We start from the raw sequence: 16786 nt of genomic DNA on the forward strand, positions 1-16786 counted from the left end.
CTTCTCAATTTTTATGGAAAACAACAATAAGGATCAAACCACCTCACCTGACATTCATTGTCTACAGCATAAATAGCTACATATAAGCTTGTTAATCTCTTCTCCCTTTGTACTCAGTGAAGGGGAGTAGACACAATTTCCCTGGCTTATCTCAGACTGCTATGTTAGGCTGAGATGAGTCTCTCCAAACAAAGGCTAGCACGGGTTGCTCGGATCACAAAGTTTGCACTGAAAACTAAGGCGTTGTGTCAGATAAATTCCACCCACTGATGCTAATTTATAGCAGTGAGGATCTTACTGTCCCCCACTTTTCGTTCATTTAGACAGCACTATTGAGAAAAAGACCCAACGTCTGCATCTGAACATAGGTTATGAACATAGAATCACGGAGTGTATTGGGTTGGAAGGAACCTCTGAAGGTCATCTAGACCAAATCCCCTACAATAAGCAGGGACATCTCAAACTAGGTCAGGTTGCTCAGAGCCCCATCAAGCCTGACCTTGAAAGTCTCCAGGGATGAGGCTTCCACTACCTCTCTGGGCAACCTGTCCCACTGATCCACTGCTCTCATATTAATGTCCAACCTAAATCTACCCTTTTCTAGCTTAAAACCATTACCCCTCATCCTATCTCTACAAACCCTTGTGAACAGCTCTTCCCCTGCCTTTTATAGGCCCCTTTCAGGTATTGGAAGGTTGCCATAAGGTCCCCCTAGAGCCTTCTCTTCTCCAGGCTGAACAACTCCTCATAGGAGAGGTGCTCCCTCCCTCTGATCGTTTTTGTGGCCCTCCTCTGGACATGCTCCAACAGGTCCACTTCCTTCTTGTGTTGGGGGCTCCAGAGCTGGACGCAGTACTCCAGGTAAGGTCTCACCAGGGCAGTGTAGAGGGGCAGAATCCCCTCTTTCGACCTGTTGGCCACACTCTTTTGATGCAGCCCAGGATGCGATCGGCTTTCTGGGCTGCAGTTGCACATTAGTGGCTCATGGCCAGCTTTTCATCCACCAGTACCCCCAAGTCTTATTCCACAGGGCTGCTCTCTAGCATGTCTTCTCCCAGCCTGTATTGATACTGGCAGTTGCCCCAGCCCAGTTGCAGGACCCTGAACTTGGCCTTGTTGAACCTCATGAGGTTCACCTGGGCCCACCTCTCCAGCCTGACCATGTCCCTCTGGATGGCATCACATCCCTCTGGCATATTGACTGCACCACCCAGCTTGGTGTCATCAGCAAACTTGCTGAGGGTACACTCAGTGCCACTGTCAATATCATTGATGAAGATATTAAACAACACTGGTCCCAGTACAGACCCCTGAGGGACATCACTTGTCACCATTTTCTGTCTGGACATCGAGCTGTTGACCACTACTCTCTGGATGCGACCATCCAGCCAATTCCTTATCCACTGAACAGTCCACCCATCAAACCTGTATCTCTCCAACTTAGAGAGAAGGATGGTGGGGGACCATGTCAAAGGCCTTGCAGAAGTCCTGATAGATGAGATCCATAGCTCTTCCCTTGTCCACTGATGCAGTCACTCCATTGTAGAAAGCCACTAGGTTGGTCAGGCAGGACTTGCCCCTAGTAAAGCCATGCTGACTGTCTTGGATCACCTCTCTGTCCCCCATGTGTCCTAGCAGAGATTCTAGGAGGATCTGTTCCATGATCTTCCCAGGCACAGAGGTGAGGCTGACAGGTCGTGTGTTAGGTGTTTTGAAAGCCACTTGCATGTGGGTTTTTCATACAAAAAAAAAGCACATAAAGCTCTGGAGTGCCATCCCCACCAAATGTTCCTGACATTTTTGTACTTTACTTGGTTTTGTCTTGAAAGCTTTTCACTACTTTCTGTTAGATATCTAAGGATGCAGATTGTCTGGTGTTGCCTGCTGATTCAAGTAATCCAGTTTCAAAACAGCAAAACAAAAAGGAAAATGCCAAAGTCCGGCAGAGGCTCTGCACATCACACTGGCATGAAAATATCTTTTTTTTTTTTTTTAAGTCATTTTAGTTTTCCCATTTTAAACAGTTCATAATTTTTGTTGGCATTTGTGTAAAACTTGGCTTTGGAGTATAAAAGTCTTCTGGTCTCTTTATTGTTCCAATCACATGTAAAGATTTGACTAATTCACCTCAAAGCACAGCATGTCTAGTTATGGTTCCTTGCATGGTCATTGGGAGCCTCAAGTACCTTGGCTGTGAGCCTGAAGAGTAGTCACACTGCACAAAGCCAACCAGGGGAAATGCTGGGGACAAGAGAAAGGCTTAACCCAGCATCTATAGTGCCTTACTGGAGGCTGCAGAAAAGATTAGCTTTTCATTCAGAAGCCATAACTTCAGAATACCTTAGCTCTCTGATACAAATCAAGAGCACAGAAAGGTTGTGAAAAACCAATCACTTTTTATTATTGGCTGAGCAAAAAAATAAGACACAAAAAAATCATCACAGGTCAATCAGAAGTAAACAAGGTTTGGGGTTTTTTTGGTCTTCGTTCTTGGTATTAGGTTTGGTTTTGAATTTTTTTTTTTTTTTCGTAAGAGATGTGTTTCTTTCTTAAGCCTTGAGTAAAGTTTGAAAGCAAAACTGAATTCCACCATGGTAAACCAAAACATTTTGTCTTCAAGTGATTGTTTTTCCTCATTAATTTAACACAACTGGTTTTAGTCATAGCCAAAGAAATTTCAAAAGGAATTGTCTTTTCAAATTGAAAAACTCCAGCATCTGTTTCAAAATGATCAAAACCTATTTAAAAATATCACGTTCTACCTGAACAAAAAAAATACCCCCAAAAAAATCACCTCAAATTGTCCAAAATGTCCTGTCTCCACCTGGAAGGTTCAGCTCTGGTTAAAGAGGTTTCTGCTGCAATCCTTCATGCAATTAGTCCACTTAGAGTAAGTGAGACCAAAACAAACCCTTAACTCATCACCAGACATACTCTGATTTCCGTGATGACACTGGCTACTCATTAATGTCTGCAAGACAAAAGGCAGAAGGCGTTTACCCAGAGCTACCTCAAAGCTTCTCAGCAACACAGGCAAAGCTGAATTTTGCCACTGCAAGAAGAAAAGCAGCTGAGGGTGGGCTGGGCTGTTCTTGCAATAGCAAGCAGATGGGTAAGAAGCAAAGGCTAGGGGAGATCTGGAATGTCAATCTTCTTGCTCCTCGTGCTTCTAAGGAAATGGCAGGGTCAGGAAGGGACTTGTCTCTCCCCAGCAGTGCCACTTCCCCATGTACACCAACCCCTCTTTCAGGGGCAACAACAGCAAGCCAGATAACTTCACTACCGTCTACAGGCAGATGGAAAACAGATCATGTTACCCCTTAAAGAGTGTGACTTCCTAGTATGTTGCCATTTTAAATATGGAAGGAGGCAAGGACAGGAACAGGCTATATATAACACCAAAGCTCTCAGCGGTCACTCTTGCATGTCTTTTATTGAAGCAAACACACATCCACACAACCTTGCTTTGGCTTTTAGGTGTTGTTAGAGCACCAGCCTCATGGTACATGGGACCTTAGAGTCTTTGCCAAATGAAGTGTAATTCTATACATCCAGAGAAATAACCAAAACATGGTGGGAGCTTAAGATCAACTCACTTCTCGTGTCTCCCTTGTTGCTGCTGCATGTATTCAATGTGATCATGACCAACCAGGTGCCTGGGGTTGTCACCACATGTCGTGACACACACTGCATATTTTAGGATGAGCCTGACCTCCTTTTATTTCTGTTCCTATCTCCTTACACGCTTGCCAAAGAAGCACAGTTCACAAGCATTCAAAAGCTGAAGATATAAAACCAATGGGATTCAGTGAAAGTAGTATACAAGGGGAAAGGCTAAGAGAGAGCATCACCAGTTAAGCAGAACTTCCCAAGATTTCTCTTGAGGTTATCATTTTGTGTTACATTACATAGAATATCTATTTAAGGCGTCCATGCTTCACGATACGGACCAACCAGCAGCATTCCTTGCTTAGGAAGAAATGTCATCCCTATTGGTATGTCAGCACCAGTTGTAGCTGCTTTTACTCTTACGTTGAAGCATTTGTGTTGGCTGCTGCTGGAGATGAGTCAACAACCACTGGCTCCTAAATGGCAACATCTGCTGCTATCTTTTCTGATTAGGTATCTCAATTTTGTGGGTGCTACTGGCTCTGGCAGGACAGACAAGCCAAAAACTGCAGACTTTCCCCTTTACTAACAAAGAGCAACTCTTTTTCAAGAGCAAATAGTCAAATCCTTTCTTTGAACAAAGATGACAGCTCCTTGAAGCTACTCAGTGACTTCCCATTGTGGCTCTAAGACACTTAATTTTCCCCAAACCTCAACTCTTAATCAATCGTATTATATATTACAAACATCAACCAACATAATCAGAGCCAACATAGAATACTTGCTTCACAAATTTCCCCCCAAGCAAGCACTGTCAAAGCTGAGACAATAACATTCTGCTAATTTGCCAATAATTTATATAGAGACACCACTAAAATTTGCTTAATCCTCAAAGAGATTGAGTTGCTTGACTCCAGATTTCAAAGAAAAGCATGCAAATGCAGCAATAAAATGCATTCCATTTAATCAAGTGAACACATAACAGTCTGATTCACATTGGTTTATGGCATTAAATAACAGTTTCTGATGTGATTCCATGTGGGAGAAAAGGGAGAGGTTGCTGTAAGTATATTTTGGCGGAGTACTAGAAGAGGTTACAGACATCCGATTTCTTAATGAAGTGTTAAAGGCTTCCAACATTTGCCTCTTACGGGAGAATGGAAACTTCCCCTCTCTACTATGTCTTTAACAGAAAGAAAAGAATAGCAGAAGTCAGCTAAAATATGCCAGTTTTAACTTGCTTAATTGTTGGAAAATACAATTTTCTTATTTTAAGGTAAATAAAGTCTACAGTAGTGGTTTGTATCCCACTATCTTAGCACTGCACCAGATATGCTATTAGATTGCCTGGAATAATTTTCAACAATATCATGACAAGCCATTTGGAAGCAGAGCTGAAAAGGTTCGTACAGCAAAGTCTGTCAGAGCTGACAAAAAATTTCCACTCTTTACTTTATTTGGAAAATAAAGGGAAAGAGAAGAAAACCAAACAAACCCTGTGTGGTATTAAGCCAAATTAAATATAGTTCATAAAAATTAAGGCATTTTGACATTACAGAGATATGGGTCTAGTGATGAAAGAAGAAAAGATGTTCTGGAGAATGAACAGTAATTATGGCTTGAAAAACATATGGAGAGAGAAGGGAAAATATTAAAGGAGGTGTAGACAGATGCAATTTGATGGCAGCGAAAAGCTCTAACCACCACTGCAGACCTGCAAGGTTCAGGAAAGGCTGCAGTTCCACCAAACATCTCAAGCCCAAAATTTCAAATATATTTTCACTTTATTTTATGAATGCCCATCAGATATATATCTTTGATGCTACAGCACACTAGTTGAATAAAAATCAACAACATAAAAACCCTCTTCATAAAAGATTCAAGAAGTGAAATCCCAAAGCCATAACCATTTACTCCATAAGCATATCATCTTTGACAACCATATATAAATGACATCATGACAACAAATACAATGTACAATAATAAGTGTGCAATGGTACAAAATATACAAAAAGGAATGTGTATTTAATATACATTCAACAATACCCCATAAAAATCTTTGTTGGGAAAGTGAAGTGTCTTTTCAAGAACAACAAAAAATGTACACCACTTCAGTTAAGATGCCTGAAGTATCTCCCATCAGAAGAGTAAAGCCTGTGTTCTTTGACTGGAGATATATAATAACTGAGCTGAATTTTCCCTAAAGAAAAAAAAACTAAACTTCATAAAGTTTTTGTCCACATCTATAGTATAATAAAATATTTAGAGTGCAGAAAATTCAGTTGAAGTTTTACTTAAAAGTAGGCCCGCTTTTATTGATAGATCTAGCTCAGTCATATAAAATCCAAAATCTATATTCCTTATAGTAAAAAGATCATTTCTGCCCATGTGTCTTTTCTGGTTTTGATGCATTCCACAATTCACATAATTTTGCTATCAATACAAGAATCGTTCCTCACTTTCTCCTGGCTCTATACAAGTCTTGCATAATTTTACTCAAATATTTTTTGCCTAAGTTTCAGATTCCTTTGAGTTTGACCTCAACGGGAATTTCAGGAAATTATTACAGTGGATATTATGAAGATCACATGCTTATAATATGGCTGATTTTATGAAAAAGTTTTCCTAGCCTCCAGCTTTCAAGGCACCACTTTGTGTCCTTCTTCCAAAGCAGGTATTTGCATTGACAGCAGAAAGCATTTAGATGCTGAGCTGTACAAGTACATAACCTGTGCTCAGCTCTGCTGGGACTCTGTCCTTGTTCCTTGTGTGGGTCCAGGAATAAAGGTGACTGAGTATTTCCAATAAGACTGACAAAGCTGATCCCTGATTTCCAGAAGTAGAGATTTTTGCTTTACCTCCAGGGTTCAGGCTTTGTGGGTTTGCAGCCCAGGGAAAGGTGCCATACTGGCAGCCCAAGGCAAGGTACTGAAACTGCCAATGACCTCTCCTGAAAGGACAAGTTTTCACAGAGAGGGACAAGTGCAACTTGCACTGTAGGTATCACTTTCCTTCTCTTTATAGAGTTTGAGCCTGCTACTGCCTATAAACTCATGGGCCCAGACCTACAACTCATACAACAGTAGTTAACACATCTAATTTTAACAGCACCAGGTTTTAGCCCAACCCCGATGACTGTGACTTAGGCATCAGAATGGGTTCAACTTGCAGGTGCCTCTTTTATTAGAGACCAACACAGACCATCCAGCCCTTCAAGGCATTAAAATCAAAAGTATTTTCCAAAGTTCAAAACTCACCTGAGGCTCATTGCGAGTACCATCCACAATTTTGATTTTAAGAGAGACTCATATTATGCTACTGAAGAACAACACACAACCTTTGCAGGAGGTTTCAGGCCTCTCTGAAAATCATTTCTTATGAATATATGTAGAAGGGAGTGATAGGAAATTAAAGGTACCTATAAATCATATGGCATGCCTAAACGATGCCCAGGTGAATGCAAAAAATTCATGTCATTTGCAGTATGTATATCTCTTCCTGAGTTGAATTTCATTCCCAGTGTGGAATCCAAGTCTCTGCTTTCTTTTTTGGCAAGGTACTCAATCACATGGTAAGGCAATCCAATTTTCTGGTTTGCTTCCTGTCTTCTTTCCTCCTAAATGGCCAAGCATTTCTCACAAAGATCACCACTATAATGTGTGCCAGAATATGTTTAAAACACGGTCCTGTAAAAATAGAAATTAGGTTTGTTTCTTTGAAGGCAGCATTAATTCTTCATATATTCTGGGATCTTGAAGATTTCAGCTGAACAGATTCAAAATGATCTTCCTTTTCCTGTAATGGAAAAGACAGTTTCCCATCAACTGGGACTCCTCAAATTCACTCCAACAGTTACTACAGTCACTTTTTCTCTTAATGTCTCCAGAGCAGCCTTTGCCAAAGATTTCACTTTGTTTCTGTCACAGTCATTAAGTGCACAGTTTGTCCCTTTATTATTTAATAACACTACTAATTCTGTAAAAATTTGTAAATTGAATAAAATTATGTCATATATATTGTTCATGGTACTTACTTTAGAGGGTACAGGGAAAGTTTGCATTTCATATTCATAGTATAGGACAGATAGTCAGAGCTGAGGAATTGCAAAGTAATCATATCTATGGTTGTTATTAATGTGTTTCCTACAATAAATAAAATGTTTGCAGCAAAGTCTATGAATGCGACTGTCTCACTCCTGGCTTCCAATCCCAAATCCTCCTCTGGGAGACCTACAGGACAAAAAGAGTCTACAAATCCTCTGCCATCTTAAAAATCAGGGTTGGAGGCTTGAGTTTTCTTTCTGTTTTTGTTTGCTAGGTGACAGCCTAAGCCACCTTGCCAGCAGGTATCAGGGTGCAAAGTGTGGAAGTAAGCATTACTGTGCATGTGAACAACCCAACGGTCCATGCAGAAGCAATGAATGAAGGAGCCCTAATAAAACTACTCACTATAAGTTGCTGGTTCTTGCTTCGTGTACTTACCTTTTATACTTATTGATGTACACAAACAGTTTGGAAACTATGTCAAACTAACCTCATGATCTGATCTTTAAAGCCATCTCACTCAGAACAGGACAGCCGAGTGCAGACATGAGAAAGAGTAGGGGAAAAAGTTGTCCTACGCCAGCCTACTGCAGAGTATATATTGTTTGTTCTGAAGGACTTGGTATTGTTATACTGGAGACAACAGGGAACTAGAACTGCCTCCAGTCTGAAGCAGTTTCATAATTCTTTAACTTCTATATTCTCATTAAAAATAACAGTAATTTCTTTCTATACTACAGGCCTAGACCTGAATTCCTTGGGTACTCAAAACTAATAGCTTCATGAAATGTTTTGCTTCATAGAAATGCCGTTGCCTGAAGCTTGAACATATAGTTAGGATACTTCAGATTTTTCTTTATCTCCCAGTTTACATTTCTCCTCTTTTTCTACCATTTTCCTCCATACATTTTTTCCACATTTTACATGCATACACAGCAGAAGATGAATTTCCTCATCCTTTGCATAAATGAAAACCGATATCTATAACATTTGTTTTGGAGAAATATATATCAAATTCCAGTTATCTGCAGGAATACAGGACACGGATTTCAGTAAGCTAATGAGGTACTGGAAGCTGAGTTTGCCAGCTATGATTATCTAGCAGGAGAAAAGGAACCAGCTTAGAAATACAGCCTTGTTTAAAAAGGAGAGAATACACAGGGAGCCTGCTACAATGGATACAGGAGCCTGCTACAACGAATACAGGAACCTTAAAAAACTCTTTTTGAGTCCAAATAGGCATTCAGGTAGTCTGAATAGTAAAGTACTAAGGCTTACTTTAAAGAAAAAAAAAAAAAAAACACTTCTCCCATGCTCTTGTCTCCATACTTCTAATCAGGAAGGAGCCAGTGGTTGATGCTGCAAACAGAATCAGCAAAGCTTTTACACTTATCAGGCAGAGAGCAAAACGCATCCCTCAGCAGCAGTACTGGTCATTACACTCAGCACATCCAGCCAAGCTATTTCATGGACAAAAAAACATCATCTGTATTTCAAAGTCAGTCCCTAGAGGATTCAAAACAGAATCAACTTCCATTTTTGCAACACCACCAAAAAAATTGATATGATTTGATTTTATTTGCATCTTCAATATTCTCAATATTGAATTAGGAATTATTATTGAATTTCTGCCCCTTTCCATGAGGAACAATATTGATTTTGCAAGACAAATAGTCAGGCTGGGGTCAAGGGGAAGTTCCGCATATTAGCTGTGTAATGATAACTTCTCCTAGGAGGGAGATCTGGGGAGAAGGTAGTGTGGAAAGAGGAGAACAGTCTAATAAAAAAGTAAAATAACAAAGAGAAGAGAAAAATAAGGGAAAATAAAGGAGGTACACAGGTTTTAATTACATTGCATTGAATCACAGAATGGAAAAAAAGGAATACAAGTTAAAAAATCTCAAAATTCAAGACTGAAATATTATTCGGACAAGAAACAAGAGACTGACTTTTTAAAATAATTTTTTATCATGATCTTTTAAGAAACCTTCCTGTTTTGAAACAACCCATTTCAGCAAAACCATTTCGAAGGGAAAATGTCATCTACCTTTATCCTAATCATAATACATGCCCCAGCTGGACTCCCTTACAGACAACACTACCTTTCACACAGACTTCAAGGTATTTGGAATAAAGACCAACATGCTTGCAGGATCTACTGTGATGGTCCTCTGTCGCTCCTCTCAGAAATTTTCAAAGGACACCAAAGTCCTTTGTGCTATGAATTCAGACATGCAACAACTCACATCACATATGCTGCAGAAAAAAGTGCTTTTTGTTGTTGCTTCCCATTGAAATGGAGGAGGTTGCTGTATTGGGTAACAGGGAGTGGCTGAGGCCTCCTCTTCAACTGACTCCTACAGTACTCAAAATTATGGTTCTCGAGTCAGCCATGAAGCCAGCCCAGGTGAGCTGCAAGCAGCTGGCTGGTGGCTATGTTCCCAGTGCTGATTTTCTGTATCTATAATAGCTGCATTTGCCTCAGCAATGGAGATGTCCAGGCAGAGGTTCTCCTCACCATTAACTGCTCTTTTTAGGTATCACTCACACAATAAAGAATGCTACTGAAATCACTCTGCAGAAGAGGGACCATTTACTCACTACCCTGCAATATTTCTTACCATCATCCATACTGCAGATTTCAGCAGATCAGCTATAGGCTGGGTGAAGGGCATGTGGGAGGCTGCACAAAGCTCTGTGCAAATTAGCATCACAGCCTCATCACATCCAGTAATAAATAAAGGTAATAATTATTTTCAGTATTAATAGTAGTAATTACTACTCACCTTTGTTGCCAAGGACTTGAGCTTCCCTAGCAGTGACTGCTTATTTGAATATACTATTTCTTCTTCATTGTCTTCTCCTTCCATTATAGCACAGCTGTCAGCAGCTGGCAGCTCACACTCTTTTGAGTTCGCTGTCATCACTAATTTGGAATATTTATACTCCAGCCTGAAGATACAAAGCCAGACCAGCAGAGATTTTTTTACGAATGTCCCATATTCAAGATTTTGTAATTTAGATTATCTGCAATCCTTCCACATAGTTATTACTGAGGTATTTACTGGAAATTAGACACTCTTAAATCATTAAAAACACGTACCCAAAATAGCATTAACAATACATCAAGTTCCTGCTCTCCAGATTAGTCCTCTACCCTTATAAAAGAGCCATGTTTTCCCAAAAGACCACAAGTAGGTCAAGACGATTTCCTGCATGAAGAAGTGCAACCTGTGTGCTAGTTGGGGCAACAGCAGGTCTGACTTCAGCCTGTATCAGAATCTGCATCACACTCCAAGGAGGCTATGGGGGAGAAGAGAGTTGTATAACAGTGTGTAGTAGGAGGCAGTAATGATGATACTGGAGTCTGGATTTGGTGAAGCTGGACGTGCTACGGGGCGATGAAATCCCATTGAGGTGGAATCACATTTTGAAAGTTTATGGCATGAGATTTGTAAAGCAGAGGACAATGGGGATGGGGAACAGTCAGTATGTTCACTGAGAAGCAGAAATCTTTTGGGTATGTACCATATATGTCCTGACAAAACAGACCTAAGCAATATACGGTCACAAACCTTATATTAACCCAGCTGAAAGGTACTAATTAGACTGAAGATATATCCTTTCAGTTTTCAGACTTTGAGAAAGTCATGTTACTTCAGGACCTAAGGTCAATTTCAGACTCTCAGGGGTTAAAAAGACAGTTCCTCTTAGGAAATTATGCCATAAAAAATTACTGTGGATTTTCTATATTTTCCTCACTAGCATTTTTGATAGCCACTGTTGGCAGAAGAAACCTCAACTTGGTGGATCAACGGACAGATCCAACATGGTATTTCTCAACAACATTGTCATAAGGTCAGATCCATGAAATGTCTTTCTGTTCACTGCATCACTTTTATAGGGAACACAATTTGCAGTACTTACTTCTGGTTCTTTTTCCAAAAATAACAGGTCAAGGCTATGAGCAGAACGGCTGTGAAAGCACCAACACCAGCTCCAACTTTTAGCCAAAAATCCACTGTTTCACATGTGCTGGTCCTTTTTTCTGGCAAGGGAACCCCTTTAATACAATGCTTTGGCTCATTCCATACATACAAGGTTTCCTTTCAAACAGGAAAAAGAAAACACCAAAAAGTGAGTCGCTTGTACGAAAAGAGAGAACTATTTACAGTTGAAGAAAACACACTGTTTTGAGGTAGAAAGAGTAGACATCTTTTCAATGAAAGCAAACGAAAACATGTACTTCAGGTTTTCAGACTCTAAGTGGAGTCATGTTGTCACTCAGTTGTACCCTTGATCGTGCCTGCAGGTTCAGGCATGGCAAAAGGATTTCCTCTTCCATATTGCTCTTCACCTGGCACAATATGGGTTGGACAGCAATTGTGAATGCATTGTGCCTGCATTGAAGCTGTTGATCAACAGGCCAGTTCTGAACCTGTAAAAGGACTTCCTAATATTTGACTAGTGAAGGCAGTAGCAAAAAAAAATTGCAAGAAATGAAGGATGAATTTCTGAACTGAAATTCTGAATCCTTTCCTATCCTGCCCCTGAGGTCTATGGCTGTTAAAGGACTGAAGTCCTTTGGGCACCCCATCCTTCACAAATAACTTGCCTGCATGCATGAATGCATGCAGAGTTCACATCCCTACCCACACAGCACAAGCTAGCTCTCCTTCAGGAACCATGCTTCCATTGCCACAAATATCCCTGAGTCTCAACACAGCACCTCACCAACAAGACTTACACCCAGCCAGCTCAGAGCATAGACTGAGATTTCGCAACTCTACCTGCACTTACATATTGATTTGCACACCAAATTTCAACAGAGCCCAAGTTATACCCAAATGAACCCATCTGTCTTGAAGACATGGGTCCTGTACCTGAAATCCTTTTTTGCAGGCTCCCTCAATCTCGTGGTAGTCTTGCTCCGTGCAGAGAGGGCAAGCTTCTGCACTTTCCCATACAAAGTAGAAAGTGCATCCATCGCAGGTGCCCGCGGGACATGAGCTAGAACGAGAGCAAAGCTTAGTTATTACTTATGAAACCCTCTGGGGATTGCATCCTCGCTCCACATTCTGCCGTTGAAGACTGGTAATGCTAAGTACAACAAATGAGTAAACATCCATCAAGTCAGCAGATGGAAAAATCTGGGGGAAGAATTTTTCCCAGTTTGTAAAATGCTTTCTCAAGTGAAAACAGATGTTGAGCTGTCGAAGTTCCAAAATAACAGTTCAGTTCCTGGCAGTGAGGGCTACTCATGCACCTGCAATGAAAAGAAGAGAATAGAAAGAACCAAGCCTTCTTGCAAGCCTTCAGCAGAACTACACCTGGGTTTCATCAGCACGGCTAGCCCAGCATGCACCTCTATTGCTGTTCTCCTGCACTGGGTGACTGTTCCACATGAATGATGCTATCTGGTTCCTGCTGTTGTTCTAATGATGTCTGGGTGATTTCGTCCATATGGAATGGACTTGTCCTGTCACGGTTAATTACTAGAAGGATGTTCACCAGTTAATGAAGAGATAACAGCTTCTCTTAGTCTAAGAAAGACTAATGACTCTATTTTATATTCAGCCTGCAGAAGAAAGTTGTACTGGCAATGGCAGGACATTCATGCAGCTTTTTTTACCAACAATTACATCAGGTCTAACAGTAGCAGTGGCCAAAAGTCCATGCAAGAAGCTAGGTCATGTATGTATGAAATCTATCCATACATAAAAATGGATTTAAAGGGTTTTTTCTGTATCATCTGGAAATCTGTTATCCTGATCTGAAGGACTGAAAAATCCACAGCCCTAAAAGCCCATTCTAGCTTATACTGATTTGAATAACTGACAACTGTCCTTTCTGGATTACAAAACATTTTTTCAACGTACATGGCAAGAGCATTGACAGACCTTTCTCCTCAACCTCTTTCATCTTATAGTGTAACTTCATGTGATACTAAACACCATGTCTGGAGGATCAAGGAGTTACATGCAGTATTATTTGTCATATAACAGATACCTTGCTGTTTGAAAATAGCTGTCTAACTGCTGAGCTAATCAAAGTGGGCTAGGAAGGGAGAAGGCAATAAGAACTGAAATAAAGTATGTCATGTCAGCTGTGTGCCATTTCTGCCCATGCTCACACTGCTAAAAGCAAGGTAGGTTAGTCCTCCCTTGCTACTGGTGAGTTACCACAGCTCTCATCGTGTTTAACCTGTAACACTAGAAGGACAACTGGAGGAATTCCACACAGCAGCTGATAGATAGTGGCTTGTTGCCCAGCATAATTTGTAATGTGTAAGGTCTCTAAGAAAATTAGGATAAGCATCTCCAAAGGTATTCAGACATCAATCAGTCCTCCATAACCTGTGAAGTAGATTCCTCTTTGCCTTCATTCAGATGAGCATGGTTCACCCATCCCAAGAGAGACAGGGATCAAAGAGGATCACACCCTTCTCACACTGTTAAGTTTTGGGAAGAGGACTTCACTTTTCGGAAGGAGGATGAGTGAGAGGACTATCAACAGATTTATAGTAACGTCCAGACAGACTAAGTCGGGCCTCAACAGCCAAAGAGGAGTGTTATCAGAGTTTAGGGGCATTTCTGAAGAATCACAGGGTGTTGCTAAAGGGTGAGAGAATTAATTGTTTCCTCTGCAACTTTCAGGTGCAGGTATAAAGAAGGGTTTTTGGATTCGCTTGAATCAGAGTGAAGGGAAAAAAAAGGTCAGGCAAATTAAACACAACTGGTACAAGGGGTCCAGGATACAAACCAGAGTGATGAGACACATAAATAAATACAAATAAATAAACACACATAAAATTTGAACTAGACAGAGTCAGGGATTACATAAGCATTACAACAGCAGATTTCATAGTTCCTAGGACAGGTTACTCTTTTTCCAAAAAATCACATTGTCCACAGCCACTGCTGTGGATCAAGCAAGAAAAACTACCTCTCAAAGCCCCGACTAGGCAGTTCTAATCAGAATGCCGAAGATCCAAACAAGGAACTGAAATAGAGCAGAAGTGGAGACAAGAAAACATCACTACATTTTCTTTTGGCTTTAAGCTTGGAACAACCTGCCCGAGCTCTAACATCTCTCACCACACAGCCTGAATACAGAGCAGTTGGTCTGCTGGGAGATGATGGACACACATGTCCTTCACCTAGGAGAAAAAAGTGAGACCTCCTGGGTGGCTGATGAGTGAGGCAGCACTCCTCATTACTGTTAAGTATAAAATTACAAGCGAGTTTTGTAAAGATTACCTGAGGAGAAGAGGCTTTTTGGCACTACTAGGATACAAATAATTAAATACCTGGGCACAGAAAGTTCTCCTTGGTCTGGTTTGTTAGGGTTGCATCTCATTGTCACAACAGTTGCACGGCCATTTTCACAGGAGGTTGTCACTGTTGAAGATCTAATGTCAAACAAGAGGAGAAATGTAATAGTTTCCTCTACAGTAAATAAATGTTGCTCTTTCATAGGTCTCTGTACCTTCATGCAACTGCAATACTAAAGATTTACCCGTTACCATAGCACTTTTGCCTTTGTCAGCTGGCAGGGAAAAAAGGAGCAACAGAAGCAGGGTAGGTTTCACCACGTCATTTAAATCTCAAAATGCTCTGAGATGCTACTCAGGGAACTGCTTTGTTTTTCTAGCTAGTTTGAATTCTGCTGTGTCAAGGAATAAACCTGCCCACAAAACAGAATAGAACAATTAAAAAAGAGAATTGCAGGTGCTGTGGTTGGTGTGTTACTCTGCCAGAGAGTTTATGATAGCTCTCTCCTCACCTGGTAATCGAAGAACCACGCTGTCCTGAAATAGCACAAGGCAAAGGGGATTAAAAAAATGGACCTTATTCCAACATGATAGACATTGTGAGCCAAGTTCATAATATACCCAAAGTAGGGTCACTGGTGTGGGGTTCAGTTTGCAGAATCAGACATAGAATTTAAGTATTCACGTATGCATAAAGAGTTGTCTCCAAAGTGTTATAGCCAATTAAGATCTATCACTAAAGCCAACACAACCTAGAGAGCCAGTCAGTAGAACAAACATAGGTATGCACCTTAAAATAAGCTGAATAGCCCCAAGGGCTAAGCCCAGGCTTGGAAACCCAGTTCACCTGAAGACACCGGCATGTAGCATTTTAATTGAGGTGACTTTTGAGCTACTTCTTACCCAAGCTGAGGTATTCTATTTATGGAGGAAAGTGAAGAATAAGAAAAGCATCTAGTAACTGTGCAGGTTGGAACAACTATTTTTAACCTCCATTAGTTTGGTTTTGTAAAATCAAAGTAAGTACAAACGCATGTGAAAGAAAACATGCAACAGCAAGTGGACATATCAAAGCCATATATGAGAAATTATGGAAATGAACATGACACTGGAAGCGGCACCTGGGTGAACCAAAGCTCTGGTACCATTCTCTACAGATCGAGTGTAGTTTAGATTTGAGTAAACAGTGCTTGTTGGTTTCATAATATGTTATTCAACATGCCAGTCAATATCAGCCAGATACTGATTAAAGTGATAAAGATTAAAGGTGGATTAAAGATCTCCCCTCACAGTTGTAGTTTCCTTTAAACAAATGAAGAAATTTGACATACCAGTAAACAGTATTTTTTACCTACTTGTAAAAGAAATGCACATCAGGTATTTTGCTTGGAGAGGGAGGAAACATATCTGTCTTGATGCTGACATTTTCCAGCATTGTTTCAACAGTAGCTCCTAAAATTTGAGACAAGGGAAAAAAAAAAAAAAAAAGGAACAAGCTAAGAACGAATTTCTGAGGGGTTCACCTATAACATTTTCTCAGTCTGAAAGGTATAGGTCTCACTTAATAGCATTTAATGACATTACTATACATTACACACTTCCTTCTATTCGAGTTAAATTTTGCATATTTGTATGTTCCTCATACAGCCTAGTTTCCTCATATAGACATAACAAAACAAAAAATTAACAAAACAACACCAGTGTAAATAAGCTTTACTCTTTTTTATTAATTTAAAGAAATCACAGGATGTTACAGAATTATAAAATTATTTAAGTTGGGAAAGGACTGCTGAAGATATCTGATCCAATCAACTGCTCAAAGCATATGCCTTGAATGTACAACAGTAACACATCATAACCA

At 40.3% G+C, this 16786-nt stretch overlaps 1 protein-coding gene across 1 annotated transcript in view; it reads right to left on the reverse strand.

Annotated features, from left to right (window-relative positions):
- Positions 1 to 7344: 7344 nt before the first annotated feature.
- ELAPOR2 (endosome-lysosome associated apoptosis and autophagy regulator family member 2) overlaps positions 7345 to 16786 on the reverse strand; it is a 99454-nt gene continuing 90012 nt past the window's right edge. Inside the window, exons 17-22 of the mRNA XM_086474532.1 lie at positions 16281 to 16377; positions 14962 to 15063; positions 12536 to 12662; positions 11580 to 11758; positions 10439 to 10604; positions 7345 to 7404 (exon numbers count right to left, since the gene is read on the reverse strand). Coding sequence (XP_086330658.1) covers positions 7345 to 7404; positions 10439 to 10604; positions 11580 to 11758; positions 12536 to 12662; positions 14962 to 15063; positions 16281 to 16377 — 731 coding nt within the window. The remainder of the gene's footprint in view (positions 7405 to 10438; positions 10605 to 11579; positions 11759 to 12535; positions 12663 to 14961; positions 15064 to 16280; positions 16378 to 16786) is intronic.

This window comes from Leptosomus discolor, chromosome 1, assembly GCF_034619465.1.
Source record: "Leptosomus discolor isolate bLepDis1 chromosome 1, bLepDis1.hap2, whole genome shotgun sequence".
Taxonomy (NCBI): Eukaryota; Metazoa; Chordata; class Aves; order Leptosomiformes; family Leptosomidae; genus Leptosomus; species Leptosomus discolor.